The sequence below is a fragment of the Capsicum annuum genome, chromosome 8, assembly GCF_002878395.1.
Source record: "Capsicum annuum cultivar UCD-10X-F1 chromosome 8, UCD10Xv1.1, whole genome shotgun sequence".
Taxonomy (NCBI): Eukaryota; Viridiplantae; Streptophyta; class Magnoliopsida; order Solanales; family Solanaceae; genus Capsicum; species Capsicum annuum.
Genome location: NC_061118.1, coordinates 170,537,605 through 170,562,581, shown reverse-complemented (window position 1 = coordinate 170,562,581; position 24,977 = coordinate 170,537,605). Strand labels below are relative to the sequence as shown.

The window sequence follows — 24,977 nt, the reverse complement described above, 5'->3', positions numbered from 1 at the left end:
AAATTTTTAAGTTACTATTCTATCTTAACTTTTAATTTTGGGCAAGGTAACAATTAACTACAACTCATTAACTAAATTTAGCGTAGTTTAGTATCCACATACTCGTTTTTTAATATCTAGAAATGTTAAAGGTCTACATACAAATATCTTAATGTTAATTTCGTCAATTGATTGTGGTTTGAGTTCTAGGATTTACATATTTATTTTATTTAGCTAGCTTTTAGCTAATTTTTTAAATTTGAGATTGAATTAGCTAATTTTAGGCTTGTTCCAACATTAATTTGATTTGAATTACCTAAATCTTGGTTAGACTTGACACTTATTTCTCCATTTTACTCATTAATTGTTTAATTTTTTTGGGAGAAAATCTTATTTCTATTTCTTTACTAAATTGTTGTAATAATTTAAGCGAAAGATTATTCTTTGTAACAATTTTACTATTTGACAGATTTCGAATCCAATGTAAGGATTGCTTTGCTATTTTTTTTGGTGACCGCTTATGTTTCACTTTAACTTAGGTAAAACAAAGGTAAGTTGTTATCTTCTTGTTATTATTCATATTGAAGTCTAGTGAAGCCGTCTGTGACCTTGTTCGATTCACTAGCATTGTTGTTATCTTCTTGTTATTGTTCATATTGAAGTCTAGTGAAGCCGTGTGTAGCCTTGTTCGATTCACTAGCATTGTTGTTGACATCTTGTTGGTCTTGTTGTTGGTTGTTTTGAATGTGGTTTGTTTAATTTGGTGACTTAGTTGGTTGAAAATGGTTAAGTGTAAGGACTTTAAAGGGGATTTTTTTTTGTTTTGAATGTGGTTCGGTAGGTGACTTAGTTGGTTGAAAATGGTTAAGTGTAAGGACTTTAAGGGAAATTTTTTAATTTTGAATGTGGTTTGGTAGGTGATTTAGTTGCTTGAAAATGGTTAAGTGTAGGGACTTTAAAGCAATTTTTTTTGTTTTGAATGTGGTTTGGTAGATGACTTAGTTGGTTGAAAAGGGTTAAGTGCAGGGACTTTGAAGGGAATTTTTTTGTTTTGAATGTGGTTTGGTAGGTGACTTACTTGCTTGAAAATGGTTAAGTGTAGGGACTTTAAAGGAGATTTTTTTGTTTTGGATGTGGGTTGTTAGGTGACTTAGTTGCTTGAAAGTGGTTAAATGTAGGGACTTTAAAGGGGATTGTTTTTGTTTTGAATATGGTTTGGTAGGTGACTTAGTTGGTTGAAAATGGTTAAGTGTAGGGACTTGAAAGGAGATCTTTTTTATTTTGAATGTGGTTTGGTAGGTGACTTAGTGGCTTGAAAATGGTTAAGTGTAAGGACTTTAAAGGGATTTTTTTTTTGTTTTGAATGTGGTTTGGTAGGTGACTTAGTTGGTTGAAAATGGTTAAGTGTAGGGACTTTAAAAGTGACTTGCTAGGTTGAAAATGATTAAGTGTGGAGAATTTAAAGGTGACTTGGTAGGCTAATTGTGGTCAAGTGTGGTAACTTGGTAGGTTGAAAACGATTAAGTGTGGGGACTTTAAAGGTATTTTTTTAGTGTGGTTATGGTTGGTGATAATTGAATTTTTGTGACTTGATCTAATTAGTTGAATATGATTGATTGCGTAGATGGAACCTGATTATAGCTGGATATATCAACGGAACAATGATAATAGAATAGGTATTAAGGAGGAATTTGTTGAAGGTGTCAAAAGATTTGTTGAACATGCTAAGACACTTGATGTTTGGACACGTTTTTGGGCTATTCGTTGTCCTTGTGTTAGATGTGATGGTATAAATCTTGTAAGTGAAGAAGATGTAAAGGAACATCTTTATATAAAGGGGTTTCACGAGGACTTTTTAGTATTGAGTAGTATTTATGGTGATGTTGCACAAAATAACTTTGTTGTTGAAGAAAGTAGTAAGTCTGCAGGGCATAATGATTATCAAGATACTAGGATGACAGAAATGGTGCACGATGCTTTTGGGATGCAACACGGGGGTGACTTTAGGGAAAATGATGAAGATGTTCCTAATAGCGAAGCGGACAAATTCTATGAACAATTGCATGTTGCTAGTCATTCTTTGTTTGATGGGTGTTCGAACTCTCATTTTTCTATTGTTGTTAGATTATTAAGTATTAAATCTGACTGGAATATTGTTGAAGGAGGAATGGACTCAGTGATAGACCTTATTAAAGAGTTAGTTGACCCCGGCTTGGAGGTTCCTGATTCTTTCTATAAGGCAAAATGATTGGTGTCAAAGTTAGGTCTCTCCTTGGTTAGAATTGATTGTTGTGAAAATGGTTGCATGTTATACTTTAAGGAAGATGCTAACTTAGAGTCCTGTAAGTTTTTTTATCACCCTCGATATAAGCGTGGTTCTAGTGGAAATCAAATTGTTATTAAGGCGATGCATTATTTACCTCTAATACCAAAGTTGAAGAGTTTGTATGCTTCAAACAGCTCAGCTCCTAATATGAGATGGCACAATGAAAATAGAATGCCCACTGGTGTTATGTGTCATCCATCTGATGGAGAGGCTTGGAAGCATTTTGATGCAACTTATTCAGATTTTGTAGCTGAGCCACGAAACATTCGTTTGGGATTATATGCGGATGGGTTCTCTCCCTTTTCAGTTAGTGCTGCGCCATATTCATGTTGGCATATATTTATCACTCCTTTTAATCATCCTCCTGAAATATTAATGACCAGTCCCTATATATTTTTGAATTGTGTTATTCCTGGCCCGTGTAATCCAAAAAGCAAAATAGATGTCTACTTGCAATCTTTAATCGATGAACTTTAAATTTTATGGCATGAGGGGGTTTAAACTTGGGATATCTCTCTTAAACAGAATTTCAATCTGTGTGCATATCTAATGTGGATTGTTAATGATTTTCCCGCTTATAGAACGTTGTCCGGGTGGATGACAACTGGAAAGCTGGCTTGTCTATACTGCATGATAAAAACAAAATCTTTCACATTGAGACATGACAGGAAAAATTCATGGTTTGATTGTCATTGTTGTTTCTTGACACCTGATCATGAATTTAGGAGACTCAAGAATGCAATCAGAAAAAATAAAAAGGAATATGATGGTCCACCTCCAAGGCTGTCTGGTCATGACATCTGGGACATAGTTTAGGATTTGGCTAAGGCCAGCGAAGAATTATTATACAGGCTTGATAGATATGGCGTTTCGCATAACTGGACTAAGCAGAGTATATTTTGGGAGTTAGAATATTAGCCTGATAATTTACCTAGAAATAATGTTTATGTCATGCATATTGAGAAGAACTACTTTGACAATTTGTTCAACACAGTTATGGATATCACCGGCAAAACAAAGGATAATCATAAGGCTAGACTTGACTTACCAGAATATTGCAAACGCAGAGAATTACACGTACAGGAGGGGCCCAATGACAATGTTCTTAAGCCCAATGCTAGTTTTATATTCAAGTTGGATCAAAAACGTCAAATATGTGAGTGGGTCCAAAGTTTGAAGATGTCCGATGGATATGCCTCAAATTTGGGAAAAAGAGTTGATATTGCATAGGGAATATTGCATGGAATGAAAAGCCATGATTGTCATGTTTTCATGGAACAATTATTTCCTATTGCTTTTATTGGTTTACCTAAAAACATATGAAAATCAATAGCAGAGATCAGTTTGTTCTTTAAAGACTTATGTGCCACCACATTAAAAGAAGAAAATCTGGCGCGAATGGAAAGTAATGTTGTTGTTATCACCAACAAGCTGGAGAAGATTTTTCCGCCAGGTTTTTTCGATATGACGGAACATCTTCCCATTCACCTTGTGCACGAAGCTCGTCTTCCAGTTCAAACTAGGTGAATGTATCTATTCGAACAGTAAGCAATTGCAATATATTTAAATTCATACATATCTTTTTTAAATATAGTAAACATCTAATCTTAAGATTGTGCAGGGCAATTGAAAATTTTAAAAACGGTCCCAAAAATAAAATAGGGTGGAAGCCTATATAGTAGAGGCATATCTTGCAAGACAAACGTCTCAATTTTGTCCATACTACTTTCGTGATGAAGTTGCTTGTTCAAGAAATCGACCGAATCATCATCAGGACGATATGAATGAGCCTCATTTGCAACCGATATTAATTTTCAATCAATCTGGTTGTAAGGTTAAAAAGACCATACGTCTCCAGCTCACTCCCACGGAGCGAAATCAGCAACTTTGTATGTCTTGCTGAATTGCCCGTAAGTTGAGCGCTTTCTGAAGTAAGGAGATTAAAACTTTAACATATCTTATTTGTTTACTCATTCCCTTAAAGAAACTAATTGTGTTTCGTATGTTGGATCTTCAGTTCATTTAAGACTCGATTCCACGAAAATCAAGCGTATGCATCCTTTACAACATGGTTTACATATGAGGTTCGTAAGTGTATTAATATTTTCCAAATTTTAAACATTTACGCATTCCTTAACTAACATATATATATATATGTATAATATTTTTAGGTACACCATTCACCAAATACAGCCGCATACGATCAACTCTAGAAGCTCATACAATGTCCCATTACACAGTAATTAGATTTAAATTTTTCACCGAACAACACTTCAGAACAAAGAAAACAAATAATAGTGGTGTTTGGGTTAAGGGTGATGATGATGTTGATTATTTTGGCATCATACACGAGATCTTAGAACTGGAGTATGCTGGTTTCTCAATAAAAAAAAATTGTCATCTTTCTATGTAAGTGGTTTGATCCAAGCACAAGAGGCACAAGAGTACATGGATCATAACATCATTGAAGTGAAGCACAATAGGTCGTATCCTGTTTACGATCCATTTGTTCTAGCGCAAAATACTAAACAAGTGTATTATGCTCCTTATCCATTGCACAGTGATAAGTCTGATTGGTGGGCTGTAATCCAAACAACGCCTATGGGATGGGTGAAAGTTAAGAATATGCTGGAGACTGCATATTAAAATGAAATGCACATTGATCACCAGCTAGTGGACGTTTGACTTAGTGGATAATTTGAATCACCCAAAAAATATATTTGAAGAAGTTAATATTGCACAAGAAGAGGTTGAGTGGGTAGGAGATGAGGAAACTTCCGAATATGGAGAATGGTTTCGTGGAGAGTCTTCGGAAGAGGAGGATTAGTTGTGTAGGTTGTATTTATTATGTATTGATGTCTTTATGTTTTGTACTATATATTTACCTTTATGTTTCTCGTTTAGGATTGATATGTAATATACTATTTAAGATTGTTGTTTTCACTGTTTTATAATTTATATAGTAATAAAAATATTCTTGTCTATCTCGTGTTGTTGGAGCGATTTGAAATGTGAATTAGTAACTTTAAATTAATTACTAGGAATGTTTTCTTATATATTTATTTTGTAGGAACTAACTACTTGTTAACTTTATATAATTAAGATGTCAGGCAGAGGTGACAAAGGTAAGGGAAAAGTTGATCTTACAAAACCAAAAAAGAAAAGACAACTTCCGCCTTATAGATGACCGACAGGTATTCATCTATCTGAGGGTCGATTTGCTGGCGCGACAGCACGACTCTCATATTCTAGGTCATTCCAGCATTCGGTTCCCACTCCTACGCATGTGGGGCCACTTCATGGGTCTACACCGATCCAATCTGCTCCTATCACCGTGCCACTGGCACTACAGTACTATCAAACGGTCGTTGGCACATTCGAACATGTGCCATCATCGATACCCTCCTGTAGCAGTCACGCAGCTTCACACAGTGTTTCTGCTGGATCTATTAGGTTGTCGGATCTTCAGCTTGGAGGTACTCCATCTGATGCTTCAAATCTTCCCACGCCAGTGCATCCACCATCACTTGATCCGCAGCCAGAAGACAAAGATGATTATGGGAAATTCTATCTCATTCCATCTGCGACAGGGTAAGATTTCTAAATATAAAAACATTATTCATTTTTTCATTACTATATTATTATGCTTTATAATATTACTGTTTGATCTTGTATTGCAGGTTTAGGCCGAATGCTAAAGTTGAACAAGCTGTGAGAAAATACATTTGTTGGAACTTCAACGGCTACTGGACCTATTGGCGTCAGGTTCCAAAACTTGACAGGGAGAGAATCATCATCAACAACAACAACAACAGACCCAATGTATTCCCATAAAGTGACAGGGAGAGAATGTTTAAATAATTTAATGTAAAAATTTAACTTATCGACTACTTAACACTTTGTTAGAATAAAAGATTAAATATTATATTTTTATTTTTGTTGTAGAAATTTTACCTGTGGGATGAGCGAATACATGTCTTATAAGGAGGAACTTTTTCAGAAGATGTAGATTTAGGTTTAATGGTCTATTGGATTATGCCCGAACCAAATTGGTAAAACTTGACTAGATTAGCGAACCCTTATGGCAACAGTATATTCGTCTTTGGAATAACGAAGAATACCAATTGCTGAGGAAAAAAGAAAAGAAAGCTCGGGCATCATCCAAGGGTGACTCCCTACATACTGCAGGTGCCAGAAGTACCATTGTTGTGGAGGAAAAATTGGTATGTAAATTTTGTTTCTATTTAAATTTTTAATTGTTTGAACATTGATAATTTTTTCATATGCAGGAGAAAGAAAAGGGTAGGAGCATACCACATGATGAGCTATTCGGGGAGACTCATCTGAAAAAGAAAAAGAACCCGACTAATGAAGATATCTGGGTTGAACCTCGTGCAAAAGCTTCCCATGTAAGAAACAAATATTGCATTTATGAATATTTTTCTCAAATTTGATATTATTCAATCATAAGTACTTTAATTTTTTTAACTTTTAATTTTAACTTTACTTTGAATTAATATAGGACAAATATAGGCAGCTCGTTAGTGAGTATCGTAGTACTCAGCCTCCTGAAAGTCAGGGTGACCCACTACCCCGACATGTAGAAGAGGAGTTATGGGAAAAATTTATGGGTCCTGCAGTTAGAGGTCATTGCTACGGATACCACAATAATTTTTTTGGCAAGAATTTTAGGTATTCGTCCGGCCCTGCATACTCTAGCCCTTCAGTTGATAGAGAAACCGTTGAAAGACTAGATTATACGATTTCTAAACTCACTGAAGAGCTTGTTGAACAAAGAAAGAGAGTGTATAAGAAGGGGGAGGAAACTTCATCACAAATTAGGATGTTGCAGGAGCATTTCATCTCTTTCATTCAGACTGCAGGGATTATTCCTTCGTGTCCTGGTGATGTTGTTCGGGCTGCAAAAGGAGTAGGCCCCCTGGATGATATCGGCACAGATAGGGATATGAAAGACGAGGATGAATTCGATGAAGATGACTTTTAGTTTTTTGGCTTTTGTATGTGTTGTACTTTGAATTTAGACATTATGTTGTAGTTTGTACACTTTTGAAACTATTGTTGTAGTTGTTAACACTCTTGAAACCATTGTTGTACATTGAATTTAGACATTATATTGTAGTTTGTACACTTTTGAATCTATTGTTGTGTTGTACACTTTTGAGAGCATTTACATTTGAGGCTTTTTAAAAAAAAAAAGTTCCCAGAAAAAACGACCACAAGTGGTCAGTTTTTTATTAAATAAATAAATCAATTTATTAGAAAATCGACCACAAGTGGTCAGTTTTCTATTAAAACTAATTAAATAATTTAATAGAAAACCGACCACTTGTGGTCAGTTTTCTATTAAAACTAATTAAATAATTTAATAGAAAACCGACCACTTGTGGTCTTTTAAAAAAAAACACTTTTTCAAATTTTAAAAACATAATAATAAATTTTAAAACTAAATATATATTTTTAAAAAATCGATCACATGTGGTCGATTTTTAAAAAGCTACTAATAATTTACCGATCACACTCTTTGATCGATTTTGTGGTTGGAATTTGTGGAAAATCGACCACTTGTGGTCGATTTTTCCATTTTTTTTAGTATTGATATGTTTTCTAATTTTTTTGTTTAATACGGGTGGTCAATGAATGTTCGTCGTAATTTGAAAAATTATTGTGTAAAGATCATGTTTAATAATCGTATTGTTCTGATATTTCGATTGTCATATTATTTATTATAGTTTCTATTTTGTTTCTATCTACTATTTTTACAGATGTAGATGAATGTTCGATCGGTCTTTAAGGAACTTTGGGGTAAAAGTTAGATTTTATATTTTCGTACTTTCTATTCTTTTGATATCTACTATTATTCTGCTTCATACAGGTGGTGGATGAATGTTCGATCGGGTTTTGCGAAATTTTTTCTTAAAGATTAGATGTAATCGTATTGTTTTGATATCTCGATTGTCGTATTATTTTGGTGTAGTTTTGATTTTGAATTTGTTTTTATCTACTATTTTTTCTGCTTGATATAGATAGTGGATGAATGTTCAATGTTTACCCCCCAAAAGGGATGAATGTTCAATCAATCTTTAAGGAACTTTTGTGCAAAAGTTAGATTTAATGAGATTTTTCTTATTTACTTACATTTGCCAATATTTTAGAAGAAGAAAAACAACCATTTAAAAGAAGGGTAATAAATTAACCCAAAAAAGGAACATTAATCAAACAAGTTTTTTTTTTTTATAATGGAGAAATAGTGAGGGTTTAACAACAAAAGAAAACATTACCCGAGATAATCAGGGAAAGATGAATACAAGTTTAATACACATCAGGGTTTAAATTTTGACTTTTGCTATGAATAACCAAATTTTATTCATTATACTTAATTTTGCTCCTACCTTAATAGTTAGTGTGATAGTGGTTATTATGATACTCTTTAAGTATACTTTTTATCTTAAAATACCCGAGCCAAACCCGAACCAAATCAAAAACCGCCTTAACCTATGAAACAAAAAGGAAATTTTGAAGCCTAAACCCAATTTCATCCATAAAATTGCTGCAAAGCATTTTGAAACTGATTTTAGACGAAAGTGATGAAATCTATCAAGTTGTCTAAATTTTTTCACTATAAATTCTTCAATTCAATTCTTAGATTTTATTTGCGTCATGAGAATAGCCTAGCTGTTTAGGGCTATTTGCACCTTTTGTAATCTTTATGGATCTGTTAGCATCTTAGCTTCTTGACATCTTTAATGAAATTACTTCAAAAAATAAATAAATATAGATGTCATATTTAAAGGCACATTGCAGTATTGCATATTTTCGAGTGTTGCAAAATCATGAGTGAATACGCAGACAAATGGATAGCAAAATGCAAAGGAACTAGTCAAGAGGATAATTCAATCTCTTTGATTACTTTAGGCATATTATTCAAGTGGTTTTCCTTTGAAACTAACGCAACCAATAAAGAGGAATTCGAAGTGTTTCTTTATACCCAAATCTATGGACCGAATAATGTTTTTAAAGTAAACTAAGAAGATTGACACAGTATCACAAAAAAATATGTGATATTGTACCAAAAATACCAAGAGATATAGAAAACACCTGATATATGAACGAAATAGAGAAAGTAGGGCATGGAGATCATCATGAACACACTCATATTTGCATTTTCGCAATTGCAGCAGTATCTTTGGACAACTTTTGAAAGTCTCACAGCAATATTAATCCTAAGAAAAAGAATCATCCCATGCTCAACTTTTAGTTGTTGTTCTAATTGTGCTATTTTCTCCTCATACATCAAAGTAGTGTCTGCAAGTTCCTTCTGGTATATAGATACGTCCTTCCGATGGTGCTTTAGGGACAGAAAATAATAAAATTAATTATTTTTCGTAGTTACCTAGAACGTAGAGAAACTAAAATGGACTCCTGATTAGTTTCAGCATGACCAAAAAAAATTAAAGTAACTTCATTTGACATGTTAATTATAGGCTTTTAGCAACTTCCATACGTTTAAGTTGTATCTTTTGGCTTAGAAAACCAATCAAATAAGATTTAGGCTTCTTGATAAGTTTTGTGTAAAATTAGTTTCAAAATGCATTTTAGTAGTTTGATCGATGAATTTAGGTTTAGGTTTCAAAATCTCCTTTTTGTTTAATAGGTTGGGGCGGTTTTAATGGTTTGGATCACGTTTGGATAGGGTAGTTTAGTTGGATCCAAATTTAATTTAATATTTTGATTAATCTAATTTACAATCAATAGAAAGCTGCCACGTATTAAATGAAATTTTAGTTATGATTTTAAAAAGGTTTATTAGTCGTAAGGGCATAGTTGAGCTATAAATGTGGATGGAGGGATATTTTTGATCCAATAGGTAATGGGAGGGATATTTTTTACCCAATAGGTAAACGATGGATACTTTTGAACCAATTTCAATACTTAAAATGTATTTATGACCCCTTTTCGTAAATAAAAACAAAAAGTACTGACATTCAGCTAGGAAGTACTTCTATGCTTAAAAAAAAGTAATTATACTGGATTTCGTCAATCTCTAGGCGACAGAAATGTGAAGCAGTTAACTAAGTAGGCGTTTGGTCATGACAATCACATATTTTTTAAGTTGAAATTGAAGTTGGAGTTACGTTTAATCATAAATATAAATTAAAATTACTTTTAATTTTTTGTAAAAAAACTAAAAGTGAAAAAGTGAAAATTAATCTTTTTTCAAATACAAGCCTAAATTGTAACTGACTTGAATTTGAAATTCTCGTGACCAAACATTATTTTTGAAATTAAAGTAAATTTTTTTATAAAAATTCTTATGACCAAAAGGGTTAAAATCTTTAAACCAAATTAATTTATTTGTGATAAATATTTTTTGTCTAAGCTATGAGCATACTCCCTCCGTTCATAAAATATTGCACCCTTCGTCTGAAAATACTCAATGGATTTATGTTTTGCTCAATTGTTAAAAAAAAAAGATTAAGAATATAATCTAATTAATTCTTTAACTTTTTATCTATTTGTGTATCTTCTTAATTCTAAAATAATAAAATATTAAAGATAAAATTTTAAAAAATAACTAGTGCTCTTTTAATCTTTTAAATTGATATAAGTATTTTGAGATAGATAAGTAATTTTATTTTAAATAAACATGCCGAATATCTATTTGCATGAAAAACTAGGTAGCTCGAAGCAGCCGCCAATTTTCAACTGGCTGAAAAAGCCCTTCCTATTTTCGTGGCTCAAAATGTTCCCTCTTTTTTTCTTCTATCTGTTGTTCAATCAACCATCTAAACGCTTCATCCCCCAACAATGAATCTTCAAACCCTAACATGTAAATCTCACATTCCGATTAAAATCCCCAAATTCAACCCGAATTTCCATGTTGATTTCTCTTCGACCCGGCTCCGAACTTGTCGGGTTGCACCATTGACCCGAATGAGTAATCACAGAAAGCGAATTATCACTGCTTGTGTAAATCACAGTCAAGAGATTACAGTCAATTTGGAGAATTTGAATTCGAATTCGTGTATCGGCGATGAAGCATATGAAGAGAAAGTAGGAGAAGTAACAGTTAGAGAAGAAATTTCAGTGGTGGATTCTAATGGTAAAGGAAATTTTTCTGGAAATGAAAGCATTTGGGCACAAGTGGTGGAAATTGTAAAGTTTTCGGGGCCAGCAGTTGGGTTGTGGTTATGTGGACCTTTGATGAGTCTTATTGATACTGCAGTTATTGGTCAAGGAAGTTCCATTGAACTTGCCGCTTTAGGTAGAGAATGTCTCAATTTTTATGACACTCTTTCCATTTTTGGAGGTCCAAATATACCTAAAGTATCCCGATTGCTTGAGTTTCATACGTGAACTATTAGGCTTATGACTATTTCCATTTTTGGAGGTCCAAATATACCTAAAGTATCCGATTGCTTGAGTTTCATAAGTGAACTATTACGTATATGAGTTTCCTACACGAACGATCACCAACTTTTTATCAAAATACACATCAACCACCTAAAGTATTCCAATTTTTGGAGTTTCAAACCTGAACTATCTAGTGTGCGAGTTTCCTAACAAGACTATCAACTATTTATCAAAACACATCTCTAACCGTTTATTGTTTTGAGTTTCATACCTAAACTTGTTGTTAGGAAAATTAAACAATGAATAGTTTAAGCGTGTTTTGATAAGTAGTCGGAGCTAGTTTAGTTAGGAAACTCATACACTGGATAGTTCAAGTATGTAACTCAAAAAATCCAAATACTTTTGGTGTGCTTCTGACCTTAACTTTTTTCATATCAAATGGGAGGGACGGAGTATAATGTTGTTTATATGTTGAGTTATTTACCTTATTTTTTGTGATTGGCAGGTCCAGGAACAGTGTTTTGTGATAACACAAGCTATCTTTTTATGTTCCTTTCAATTGCCACTTCAAATTTAGTTGCTACTGCACTGGCCAAAGGGGTATGCTTGTTGAAAATTCTTGTTATCTTTTAAGTGCATCTGCTTTCCCCATATATTAGGAGCTTGGGAGTTATCATAGTATGGTGAACCCATATATCAATTTATAGTCGTCCATATTTTCCGTTTACTCTTGCATTCTGAGCATCTTGGATTATGGTGCAGGATAAAGATGACGTGCAACATCAGATATCTATCCTGCTCTTCATTGGGTTGGCCTGTGGTATTGTGATGTTTATCTTTACAAGATTGTTTGGTACTTGGGGCATTACTGGTAAGTATCTCATTCTTTTTTGTGGTGGATTTATCAATTACTCTATATGTGTAGTATTCAGATTCTCTTCTTCTTCCTTCAGTAGTGGTGTATTTTTCAGGAGAAACTGATGGTATATTTGTCTCACTTTCAGCTTTCACAGGGGCAAACAATATGGAAATAATAAACGCAGCAAATACTTATGTCCAGGTTATTATGCTATTTATTATTGGTGCATGTTCTCCAACACAAATTGGATATATTTATTCTTTTTATCTTTTAAGAAGCATCTTATCAAGAGTCGAAAGACTCTTAACACAATGTAAGGTTTGAATGCTGTACTGTTTCATATAGCTATTAGATGACTTAGGTTTAAATGTAGCTAACTAAAACTATAAATTTATTTCTGGAAGAGGAGAAGGAAAACAGCCGTAGGATCTGGGAAGTTGTTTGCAAATTGAATGAACGATTACAATTGATTATCTTAACTTCTTATAGCTAAGCTCAAAGTGGGGTTTATCTGTCCTAGTTCAAACTTGCAGATAAAGACTTTCAGTGATTTGTTATACTTTCTGAATTCATATGCTATAGCAGGGATCACAATATTTGGCTGAATGTTTTATCGTTCTGGGATGATCAAGTAAAATCCACTTATGCTTGCTTATCCAAGCACACTTCATCTGAATAAAATATCTTTTCATGATAGATTCGTGGATTGGCATGGCCCGCCATGCTGGTTGGCTGGGTTGCCCAAAGTGCAAGGTACCATCTACCTACCGATACTCTAATCTGTATAGCATTATGTAATCAATGTGCTTTTAGATAATTTGAACTTGAATTTAATTGGCTGAGTGATCTATAGGGTTGTGTAGCAATCTATTATGTTTCTTCATATTTGCAGCGATGCTTTTACAAGAACCACTTAACATAAGCACTTAGTTCCTATGGCTACAATTTGTCAACGTTCTTTTTCTTGTCTGCACAATGTCCTATTTCACGTTGCCACATAATCAATTGTCAGATAATTTGTACCCAATTTTTTCCTCACTATATTTCATCTTCCTCTTCCTGTTGTGCTTTTCTCATGGATGCAAGTCCTCGCCCTCAGGAAGCACTCATTCTGTTATGTGTTTACATGATTATTTATGTGTGATCAGACTCAGCTAAACTGATTAATCCAATTTTCTTCTTTATATGAGAAGAGTATCACTGTTAGTGAATATTAAAACACATACTGGACTCTTAGTAGATGATAATGATGACCACAATCTTTTTAGCTAATGAACATGAAACAATTTTTGTAACTTAAATTAGCTTATGACGCTATTGAGATGGAACCAGTGGGTTGAGTTTAGTTTGAAAGCAGTGCTCTTCAATAGCGGAAGAGCTAAAAAGCTACAAAGGTCCACGAGGCTTGAAGAAAAACGCGGGAAGTAAAGTACACTTGTTTGAAGTGAAGTGCACAATTTAAGAAAAATTAGAAAGTACCAAATATATGTGAATTTAGTACTATAATAGTCAATTGATATTAAAACTAATTTCAGCATCCAATATACAGTGATTCTGACGTTAGTCCAACTCCTCAAAGTTGAGACTCAATGTGGCCAACGCTTCTGATTCGCATAATTTTTTGAAGCACGATTTTCTCTGAAGCACATGGCTGCACCAGTGAAGGGATAACCCCTCGTTTTTTCAGCAAGTGATGAAGTGAAGGGTTTTGATAATAGTGGTTGAAAGACATTTGAGCATGATTGTCTTTGGTTGACATTTCTTTGATTTATATAAATTTGTTCCAATTGACTGTGCCACCCCTGACACTTCCGTCTTTTACTTTAACGAACCTGATGATGAAGCTTCTTAAAGAAAGAAACTACACTTACATTTATGGATAGCTATCGATACTGAAGTTCTTAATGTCTTTCCTCCGGTATTTATATGTTTGCAATGTGCATTATTTGGTCAGTCTTTTGAGCGTTAAAACTGAAAGCTGTTTATGATTTTCTGCTGGTGGTTTTTGTGATAAATGCATTGGTTAGTCTGTTTCAGTGTATAATATAGTTCTTGTAAATGGATATACAGTTTGGGCATGAAAGACTCATGGGGTCCTTTAAAGGCTTTGGCAGTTGCCACTGCTATTAATGGCGTTGGCGACATAGTCTTATGCAGATTCTTTGGATATGGTATTGCTGGAGCAGCATGGGCAACGATGGTCTCCCAAGTATGCCACATACGCCTTTCCTTCCTCTAAATGACTTTGATCTGCTCTTCAACTCTCTCCCTCCCTCCCTCCCTCTCTCTCTCTCTCTCTCTCTCTCTCTCTCTCATTTTCATACTCTTTATGGTAATATTCCTAGCTTACTAGCAATATTTTAGGTTGTTGCAGCTTATATGATGATTGCAGCCCTGAGCGGTAAAGGGTATACTGGTTTTGCCTTATCTGTCCCATCATTGGATGAACTTCTACAGATTTTCATGCTTGCAGCACCTGTGTTCCTAACAATGATGTCAAAGGTTTGTTTGACTCAGCTGCATTTACGGCTTGCATGAAAGTAGTAACTATGTATCTGATAGATCTTGAACTTCAGGTGTTATTCTACTCTCTACTTGTCTACTATGCTACATCAATGGGCACACACATTGCTGCTGCACATCAGGTTAGTTTATGTGTGACCAATATTTCAGATGTATTTTCTTCTTGCATCATTCTAATGGAACGGTCAGATGTATATTAACACTGACGTATTACTTTTCTAATTAGGTCTTGCTGCAATTATTCTGCATATTTGCAATATGGGGTGAGCCTCTCTCTCAAACGGCGCAGTCATTTATGCCTGAATTGTTATATGGAGTGAATCGGAACTTGTCAAAGGTATAAATTTATTTATGTAAAATTTACAGTATCCTGCGTCTGTTTTCTTATCGTCACGTACAAGCTTGAAAAGTTTATCATTAAACTTTCCATTATATCTGTAAACACCTCTTCTTTGAGGAAAGCTTTGACATCCATGAAATTTTGTCTGCGATGTCCATGTAAACTGTTGTTTCTATTTATTCCCAAATTGACAACTCTAGAGTTGTCTTCAATGGATTATTATTTAATAGGACATTCTAAAAGATGAACACTGTGAATCAGGCCCGGATGCTGCTGAAGTCCCTTCTGATCATTGCAGTATCAAATGGATTATTACTGGGATTTGGTGGAGTGTCAATATCATGGTTTTTCCCCAAAATATTTTCACCAGATCCTTTGGTCATACATGAGGTTAGTTGCATATTATCCATCTTTTTTTTTTATCCTTTGACTTTGCAATGTAGATGAAGTTCACCATGCCACATCTTTTGGTCATGAGGATATTAATCCTCTCCACGCCCTCTTTTTTTATGAATAATTTTGCTACTTTTGGAGCAAATAGAAATGAGAAAGAAATACTGCATGAAATAAAAACAATGCAAAGGAAGCCGTGTTAATTAGGTCCATGTTATACTGGATTAAGATCATGTAGGCATCATCGTCACTGTGTCTGTTATTTCTCTAGTGTTAATTCTTCTTGTCCTTTAATAGTAGATTAACCAAACTGAGAAACTTGAAGCTCATCAGGAGTAACAGAAGCTCATAGGTGGCCCTGTTGACACAAATAGTACACGAAAAACCATGCATAGCTTAGGTTTTTGTTATACTTTGTGCACTGCTAGTTGGAATGTAAGAACCAAATAAAGATATTATGTCAATGAAAGTCTTTTCTGATCTATTGATTGTTCTCACCTCTGTTGGTGCAGATGCACAAAGTACTGCTGCCATTGTTTCTAACTCTCTGGGTGTCACCGTGTGTTCATAGTCTTGAAGGAACTTTGTTGGTATGGTTTCATACTTTCCAAATTATATTTTGACTATTGTAGATAGTTTGGTTGATTATATCGATTATTTTTATCTGAAAGTTCTGTTTATTTTGTCAACGGCTGCCATAAATTTAAGGGTGTGCTCTGTTTCTTTGGAAAAATATAGCATTTCAAGTTTATTGAGGGGTAAATACTACTGGGTAAGAGGGGCGAACTACCATATAGGTTAAGTATTTGCACTAGAAATTGGCTTTTTTTCTTCGTGAGGGATTTCATGTATTAACTATTTGTAAAATCAATATATAGTAACTAGTAAGTACATCATTAATTCCTGTGATAACATAATCCTGCAATCAGCGAATTGATTAGTCTAACAAACCATAGAGAAGTTCACCGTAAGGCTGTGTTAATTGTAGGATGTGTTTTAGTTTCTTGGGAAAAAGACAGCCACCCTCCTTTTCTTTTTCTTTTAGACGTTCGGCACCTGTCCGATAGTATTTCCTTCTTATATATTGTTGAAGCCATTAAATTTGGCATTTGCCTTGCGATTGTTTACATTTATAATTTATTTCTGTTGTTATTGTATGATAGATATTTTTTATGATAAGATATTTTTAAATCTTTAATTCTAATAATGGTTTTTGAAGCCATTATCTCAACTCTATGATGATCTTTTTAACTTATAGGCTGGAAGAGACTTGAAATTCATTAGCATATCAATGGCCAGCATATTTGGTTTGGCTTCTCTTCTCGTCATGGTAAGCCATTCCACTTACTTCCGATGAGTCCGTTCGTGATTTAGTTTGCAAAATAAGTTTGTAATCAATCCTTGCTCCGGAAGCTGGAGTTAATTTTTTCTAATGAAAAAAGAATATTACTCACTATTATTTTGATTTCAATCAGCTCTTCAGCAGTAGAGGATTTGGTTTGTCAGGATGCTGGTTTGCCCTAGTAGCATTCCAATGGGTAAAGAGCCATGACAACTTTTGTTTGATTACTCTTTGTTCGTTAAAAACTGGCTCATTTTGTTTCCATTTAATTTTTTTGACTTTCTTTTTCTTTCCAGATGCGATTTTTGGTAGCTCTACGGCGACTCACTTTGGCCGATGGTATTCTTTATTTGGAAAACCCAGTTCATGATGAGTTACAAAAGTTAAAAGCAGCATAGGGGGTTTAATATGCCCAAGACAAAACTGACCTCATAGAAAAGTTGTTCTTCGTTAAAGATTCCGATAGTGCTGCAGCCTGCGGGGTGATAAATCATCAGAAGCAAAATTTTATCGTTACTTGTCTATATAAATTCTTTTTCGAGAAATATTAGTCAACATGAAGTTGATCCACCGTGTATCATAACTCAAATGAGTTGTTATAGATGCAGTGCAATAAATTTTCATTTGTCAATTAATAATCATAATAAAAGGGCTCTGCCAAATATAGCGAACACAATTAGTCATAATTATGATTACGAATGTCTAAATTTAATAATAAAGGATTCAGAGTCAAAACTGATTTCTTTCTTCTAGATCGTCTGACATCCCACGAAAATTACAAAAGGTACAAATGCAAACTTCTAGACTAGACTAGATATTTCATATGCAGTCTCTTTGTCCCTCTGATCTTCACACCTTCAGTGTGCATCTGTCTGAGGGAATAATTGCGAAATTTTAACCCAGACATGGGAGCTCTGTGGTGGTTACTGTAGAAAGGAAATGAAGAAATGGACCACAATGAAAGATCAAACCCTGCTAATTCCTTGGCGACCACGAGCATATGGTCTTGGCACTTGTCCTTTATCCTGCACGTAAGGAGACCTAAAAATGAGCAAGGATGATCATGAAAGAAAGAAAGGAGAATAAATGGAAAAGGCGAACCATGTGTATTGATTTGCAACGTCTAACGGTCATTGAACTTGGAGAAAAAGGGAGGAAACAAGTTCAAAATTCTAACACAGACAAATTATGATATGATGATTATTTCTCATCCGTATAAAGCCTTAATGGGCAAAATTACTTTGTACATGTACACAGGTGGATGTGCAGTAGGCATGCACCTGGTGAATAAGTGGAACCTAATAAGGTAGTCGAGTTGCACACAAACTTACCCCGGAAACTAGTGTTATAAAAGAAGAATGCATTCATTTATTAAAACTAGATAGATGAAAAGATGACCTGAAATGATCTTCTCTCAGCGTATTGCTTTTGTTTTTTCATATAAAGACTTTGAGCCTGTTTCTTCTTCTCTTCAGCTTTCATTTTTGTCAGGCTCGGACGGTAGAGAATCACAGTCCTACCTATTTGACCAACAACCACTGAGCCAGTTGCTTCCTCTAAATGCTTTACAATATCATCCAGCTCTCCTCCAGGACAAGTACCATGTATTTTGAGCTGCACATAACAATGCGGCTGTCAAAAATTGATCCCAGGAGCAATGCTTTTATCACATTATCCAGCACTAAACATTATACTATGAAGATACGCATGAATTCTTATCATACTACTGAAAACAATGAGCGTTCAACTTAGTCAAAGGAATTTAAACTCTACCCATTTCCCACCGCGAAAGACCCTTATTCCTCAGCAGATTAACTTATTATCATCAATTTGAACATTTTTCGCTTCTACTAAAATTGAGCTTCTTGCTATACCCTTAGCACTAAGCTCCCGCTATGCGAAGGGTCCAGGAAAGGGCCCGACCACAAGGATCTATTGTACGCAGTCTCACCTTACATTTCTGCAAGGGTCTGTTTCCAAGGCTTGAACCCGTGACCTCCTGGTCACATGGCAACAACTTTACCAGTTACCGTAGCCTAAACCATATTGATCAATATTTCTCATACTAGTAATATACTATCAATAAACAAATTTTAACCGATTACTAATTTAACAATGGCACAAACATAACTAGCAAAAAGAGCTTCCCCTCATTTTTATGTGCAACCTCTAATTGCTAGTAAACGTAATAATCAAGCTCATTAACTAACTTAATGCACTTCACATAAACGTTCTCTCATTAAAGTTATAACGATCTGTAACATGTTTGTGCAAATTAGAGTCCCCAGCTGACATGATTTCAGCTTTAAAAAACTTTAAGTGACGTAGGAACTATGACACAGGTAACCATTTAGCAAGATCAATCTCACTAATCAGTTTACATACTTGTTATAATGTACTATATCAAGAACTAAAACGGCAGGCAAGCACGAACAGTTCCGCGGTTGAACAACATGCCTAAGTAAGATTCACAACAAAATTCATGACCAAATTGTTACCTATTTACTAGTATATCATCTCTACTTGTTACTTATTAAACATAATAATCATCTCCACTTGTTAAAAAGGGACCGATCGCATTCATTAGTTCAGAACAATTCTATTTTTTTTGTTTATTTATGAGGTAAAGGCCAGCACACTGAGCTCCCGTTTGATCATAGATTTTGAAATTGACACTTAAAGTTTGAGTTTTTGAGTTGTGTTTGGAAGTTCCAAATATCCAATAACTGGTATGAGCCAATTTTTGATAACTTGAAAATATTCGAATTTCACGGCCAAACAGATACTCGAAGATAACACTGACTTGAAGATAACCTTTTCACCATAACAATTCAACACAAACCCTAAACCCTAAATAGTGGCAAATTATTTACCGGCAGAAAAAAAGTTGAGAAAATGTACCTTGAGAAGCTCATTAGCTTCAAGAGTCTCATCCAAAGCCATTACCACAGTGTCAGTAACACCAGATTTTCCAACCTGTTGACTCTTTAGCTTCTTCCCTAAACTGTGTGCATACGATGCCAATTCCTTCTTCTCCTTCATACTCAGGTTCGGCAACTTCGCTCTCAATATTTTTCTCTCAGATTCACTCGGCCTGGAAGCACTCTCTCCTCCAATTTCTTCTGCAATTTCCTCGTCATCGACAGAGGACTCCACTAGGGCTTGAGAAGTACAGCTAACTGGAAGGTTCGAGAAAGTTCTAGAAGGAAGGAAGATGGATGTATGGGTAGGAAGGGAGGGGAATATGGGATGAAGCGACGTCGTTTGATGGGGAGGAAAAGAGAGAGATTGTTTAAGGAAGGAGAAAGAGAGAATGGGCATGGGTACGGGTACGGGTCGGAGCAGGCGATGGAGAGCCATGGAGGAAGAAGATAACATTACAGTATCCATTTTGCCCTTTCAGTTTCAATCAGTTCGATGAGACGGCGGGATTTTTTGTGATTCATGAATCCTTTTTATTTAGCGTTATTTAGCGTATTAGTACAATAATGATGTGAAAGTGCCCGCAGGTTTGGGTGTTTGGGCTAGTGGTATGATTCTCGCTTCGGGTGCGAGATGTCGCGAGTTCGATTCTCGCAACACCTCCTAAATTACCTTTTTTAATCTTTTCTCCCTTCTCTCATTAAATTTGGTATTTATTGTTGTTTAATCATCAAGATTCGAAACCTATTATCTAGATTAATTTCTCTTACTTTTGGTATTCGAAGTGAACCAATTAAATTATGCTTTTATTTTTTCTTCTTTTTCTCATAAAATTTGGCATTTATTGTTGTTTAATCATCAACATTCGAAACATAGTGCCTAAATTAATTTAAATTATGCCATATGAAATTTAGGTGAAGAATTTCATTCATCTCACCAAATACTTTTTCCTTTGACGATGATCATTTGATCTTATCAATGAAATATATACTTCTTGTTTAATCAGTTGATATTTCAAAATTTGCTCATTGATTGATTCAAATTTGTATTATGTAAGAGCCTATTTAAACGAAAAACTCACCCTGCCTACCCCCTCCGCTTTCCAACATTCCTGAAAAATCAAACAACTACTCTAATTTTGAACAATTGACATTTTCTCCTCCTATTATAACATTTACATTGTCATCTATTTTATGAAAATCATATGGTTATATCCCCAATAATGTTTTCCCCTATTTTTCTTTAAACAAATACATTTAAAACTTATATAATGCGAATCCTACATAAATGAAACTTCATCTAACTACTTATATATAAAATAATTTTAAAGCAAAAGAATAAATTTGTATCATTTCATATTTTATAAAATACTTTTTTTAATCAAATGCATGAATAAATTTCTTTACCTTTGTTGAGGGTATATAGACCCATTCTAGCATTCTATATTGATTATCTCACAACTCATATTGAGGTTTTGCCTACTTCAACTAGGGTTTTGTCACAATTTTTTTCATTGTAAAAGTCTTTCTGAATTTCTCTTATAACAAAAATGTCAGAACACCTTATTGTTAAACAAAAGAAATAAGTTGCGAATACTCTATACGTCAAATGTTTTTTATAAGACGATATCATCTTATGTGAAAAGTCACTGCGTACCCACCCCCGACTAATTTTGAAATTGATAACATTGCCAATTGCCATTATTTAAAATGAGCATTAGGTACCAAACTTTCATCCAAAGGGGTTGCCCTTCAATATGTTCACTATAAATATTGCATTATGAGATTTCCAGGACTTCTGTGGAATCACTGTGAGTATAAGTTGCAAAAGGCCTAAAATTAGACTTCATGATAATGTTCTAGATTTTCATTTGCGAAAGTTGAAGCTCCAATATAATGTGTTTAACTTCGACCTTTAAAAGATGATTCTGAAATACTGTTTTATGTGTTTTAGTTAAAATATTATTCCAAATTTTATTTTCGCATTAAAATTTATCAACTCACTTGCCACTTAAATTAATTTTGATCATCACTTTATGATATCGACCGTATTAAATTTTCAAATTAATGTAAGATTCAAATGGAAAACTAGTACACATATTATCAATTATCAGTAATCTTACCTAGTACTAACTAGTACGCATATTATCAATTATCAGTAGTTTTATCAAGTACTAAATTAAGACAAAAAAATTCCAATATGCAAAACCCTAAAACAATAATGTAGACCAAGAATAATCAATGTTAAAAAATAATATTTGAAAGTTGAATTTTTTCACAGGCGGATAGATAGCTTGAAGCCGATAATAGTTTTTTCGTGTTTCAAGATACTATATTAATCACCATGTAAGCTAATCGATTACGATAAATTAATTTTTTTAAAAAATATTTTTTCCTTTGCTATAAAATTCATCAAGTGGAGAAATTGAGCTTAAAAACATAGTAGTAGGCTAGGATCTTACTAATACGCAAATGTGTAACTTCGATATAAAGAATTTCAATTGCACTCATATTATCTTAGAAATTAAATCAAGCTTTCTTCTCCTTTCACTTCCTTCTCATTAATGGACATCCATATCAATCAATCAATTCCCATTGTTCTATACTAATGATCACCAACACAAATCAGAAACTTGTCTGCAAATAACTTTGCATATATGACCACAACCAGTTGAGTAAGAGTGACAGACCAAATCAGATTTAAGGATATTGCAGCAAAAGATCCTCAACACAGGCAAAGAGAGAAAAAAAGGCAAACATCTGAAAAGGCCAATAATGCCTCAATAGGCATTTATAGTAGCCCTAAACTCTTTTTTCTTTTTTATTTCGTAAATGCAACAACAACAAAGGGGTGGACCCCATCACCTGTTAAGAGATTTCTCAGGTGCCAGTATTCCACCCCACCCCCACTCCACAAATTTCTTCTACCACACTAACCCCTTACTATTAATTAGTACTACTAGCTAGCTCCCTAAAGTTAGGGTTTCTTGAGAATATATGAGCAAGATGGAGTGACTTTGCATTTGCCTACAGTAATCATTTGCACCGATTCCCCATAACCATCTCTTGGAGGCCTAAACCAAACTGGCAGAAACCCTTCTGATTCACACTCAAATCTTGTTTCCTTGAAACGATTCACTAATCCCTCTTTTCCCTGTTAATAAGCAAAGAAACTCACATAAGCAATCACAAACATACAACAATACCCAATAAAATAATACTATTTCGCATATAGGGTCCGAACAGTATGGTACTATGTATTACGAGGTAGGCAAAACAAAAAATCACAAACATAACTGCCGATAATGTAACATTCACGCACCTGAATCTTCGCAGTGACAACCTCAACTCTCCTTGCAGATCCCGGAAACACATTTAGTTTGTCATTAAAAGCCCAAAAAAATTTCCTCACGGTTCTGTGATCCGTGAAATTCACAAATGCATAGCCTTTGCTCCTCTTGTTTCTGCAAATGCAAAAACATAATAATACTAATAAAACACAATATTCTTTTGCATTAAGCTAATAGTACTGAAGTTACTACTTTTACTACAAATAATTAAACGCAGGAAAAAATAATTAAACGAGATTATTATTACTTGAAATCCATAGGCAAGTACAGGAAATCATAAGCGAAGATAATTTTTTCTCCATTTGAATCTCTCGTCTTTTGGTTTTCCAGGTAACAGTGCTCGTCTAGAAATTGCATCAACATTTCACGGCTATAAATGATAAACAAAATTAATTAGCCATCAAATTCAAAGAGTTACAAGATCACTAAATGACAGCAATAATGATATGCACCTAGACAGTCAGTCAGTCCATTAATCTAACTTCTAAATAAGGCAAAAAGTAACATGAAGAGTAAAAAAGGCAAAAAAAAAAAAAAAATGGACAAACAAAAAATTAAAAATTACCTGTAGTGATATGGAATGTTCTTGATCATGACAGTGGAAGTGCTAGTATTGTTCTTATTTCTCAAATTTATAGGTATGACCTCATGTTTCTTCAACCCATTAACCCTGGGCCGTTTCTCATAACAAACAACTCGTCTTTCATTATTTTCGATTGATCTCCTCCTAAATGAACCCTCGTTTGAAGAACTTCCTCTTCCAAAACCACCTCTCTTTCCATTATTCGCCGGACAAAAACCTCGTCCTCCTCGTCTAAACCTCGGAGGAATACTCGAACCCCAGCGTGTGATCACCGTTGGTTGTCGCCTCACATTGATCTCCTGCGGCGCTGAAACAACGCTAGGAGGAGGAGGAGGCGATGGCGACGGCGGTGGAAGCAGCACAGTCGGAGGAGGAGGCGGCGGTGGAAGGAGCACAGACGGAGGAGGAGGAGGCGGTGGCGGAGTGAAAAAATGGTAAGGCATGGAGGGGAATAATGGAGGCGGATACAACAGAGTGTTGTTTGTGTGGGAAATAGGGACATATGCAGGTGCTTGTGGGTTTAACAAACTCCTTCGAAGAGTTGCCATGGAAGTACAACGGATAAAGTTGTATAGGTTTTCAATAAGTGTTTGATTTTATTTTTATTTATTTATTTTTGTATGAAAGAGATTTGAAAGTGGAATGAAAGAGACAGTGACTGTGAAGGAAGAAATGAAAGAAAGACATAGATGATTTACTACACTGTCCATTTTTTGTAAGTAGCAAAAAGGCCTTTTATAGGAGCACCCCAAGCAAAATAAGCTTACTTTTTCTAGAGAAAAGAAAGTTGAAGCTACTGCATTAGAAAACAGTAGAACTGTCTCTGGCTTAATATTAGTAATTAATAAGAAAATTTGTGGTATTGCAAAAAAGTTCAAATTTATTGTATAGTAATTAGTAAGTTATATAAATTGTGTTATTGTAAAAAAAGTTCAAATTTATTGTATAGTAATTTGTAATTATATAAATTTGTAAGTTAGTTATATAAA

At 34.4% G+C, this 24,977-nt stretch overlaps 3 protein-coding genes across 3 annotated transcripts; 1 reads left to right on the top strand and 2 right to left on the bottom strand.

Moving 5' to 3' along the window:
- Positions 1 to 10,986: 10,986 nt before the first annotated feature.
- LOC107840469 (protein DETOXIFICATION 46, chloroplastic) lies at positions 10,987 to 17,765 on the top strand. Its single transcript, XM_016684337.2, has 14 exons — positions 10,987 to 11,588; positions 12,183 to 12,277; positions 12,440 to 12,548; positions 12,682 to 12,737; positions 13,234 to 13,289; positions 14,607 to 14,745; positions 14,901 to 15,038; positions 15,113 to 15,181; positions 15,286 to 15,396; positions 15,661 to 15,789; positions 16,305 to 16,382; positions 17,051 to 17,122; positions 17,268 to 17,330; positions 17,431 to 17,765. The coding sequence occupies exons 1-14, from the start codon at positions 11,132 to 11,134 to the stop codon at positions 17,530 to 17,532; spliced, it is 1,674 nt and encodes a 557-aa protein (XP_016539823.1). The 5' UTR covers positions 10,987 to 11,131; the 3' UTR covers positions 17,533 to 17,765.
- A 45-nt stretch (positions 17,766 to 17,810) lies between these two features.
- On the bottom strand, positions 17,811 to 20,720 carry LOC107840470. Its single transcript, XM_016684339.2, has 3 exons — positions 20,036 to 20,720; positions 18,533 to 18,748; positions 17,811 to 18,159 (listed from the first exon to the last, which is right to left on the bottom strand). The coding sequence occupies exons 1-3, from the start codon at positions 20,522 to 20,524 to the stop codon at positions 18,100 to 18,102; spliced, it is 765 nt and encodes a 254-aa protein (XP_016539825.2). The 5' UTR covers positions 20,525 to 20,720; the 3' UTR covers positions 17,811 to 18,099.
- Positions 20,721 to 23,032: 2,312 nt separating this feature from the next.
- On the bottom strand, positions 23,033 to 24,697 carry LOC107879555 (protein MEI2-like 6). Its single transcript, XM_016726578.2, has 4 exons — positions 23,971 to 24,697; positions 23,653 to 23,775; positions 23,378 to 23,519; positions 23,033 to 23,209 (listed from the first exon to the last, which is right to left on the bottom strand). The coding sequence occupies exons 1-4, from the start codon at positions 24,534 to 24,536 to the stop codon at positions 23,033 to 23,035; spliced, it is 1,008 nt and encodes a 335-aa protein (XP_016582064.2). The 5' UTR covers positions 24,537 to 24,697.
- Between the last annotated feature and the right edge of the window lie 280 nt (positions 24,698 to 24,977).

Excerpts from the sequence above, each read along its gene's own strand:
- LOC107840469 (XM_016684337.2), top strand. The coding sequence starts at position 11,132 with ATGAATCTTCAAACCCTAACATGTAAATCTCACATTCCGATTAAAATC. Across the intron at positions 12,738-13,233 it reads CAGCAAATACTTATGTCCAG|ATTCGTGGATTGGCATGGCC; the intron begins GTTATTATGCTA and ends TTTTCATGATAG. Across the intron at positions 17,331-17,430 it reads CCCTAGTAGCATTCCAATGG|ATGCGATTTTTGGTAGCTCT; the intron begins GTAAAGAGCCAT and ends TTTTCTTTCCAG.
- LOC107840470 (XM_016684339.2), bottom strand. The coding sequence starts at position 20,524 with ATGGATACTGTAATGTTATCTTCTTCCTCCATGGCTCTCCATCGCCTG. Across the intron at positions 18,749-20,035 it reads AAGCTAATGAGCTTCTCAAG|CTCAAAATACATGGTACTTG; the intron begins GTACATTTTCTC and ends TGTTATGTGCAG. Across the intron at positions 18,160-18,532 it reads CTGAGAGAAGATCATTTCAG|GATAAAGGACAAGTGCCAAG; the intron begins GTCATCTTTTCA and ends CCTTACGTGCAG.
- LOC107879555 (XM_016726578.2), bottom strand. The coding sequence starts at position 24,536 with ATGGCAACTCTTCGAAGGAGTTTGTTAAACCCACAAGCACCTGCATAT. Across the intron at positions 23,520-23,652 it reads TACTTGCCTATGGATTTCAA|AAACAAGAGGAGCAAAGGCT; the intron begins GTAATAATAATC and ends TTGCATTTGCAG. Across the intron at positions 23,210-23,377 it reads TTGTCACTGCGAAGATTCAG|GGAAAAGAGGGATTAGTGAA; the intron begins GTGCGTGAATGT and ends GCTTATTAACAG.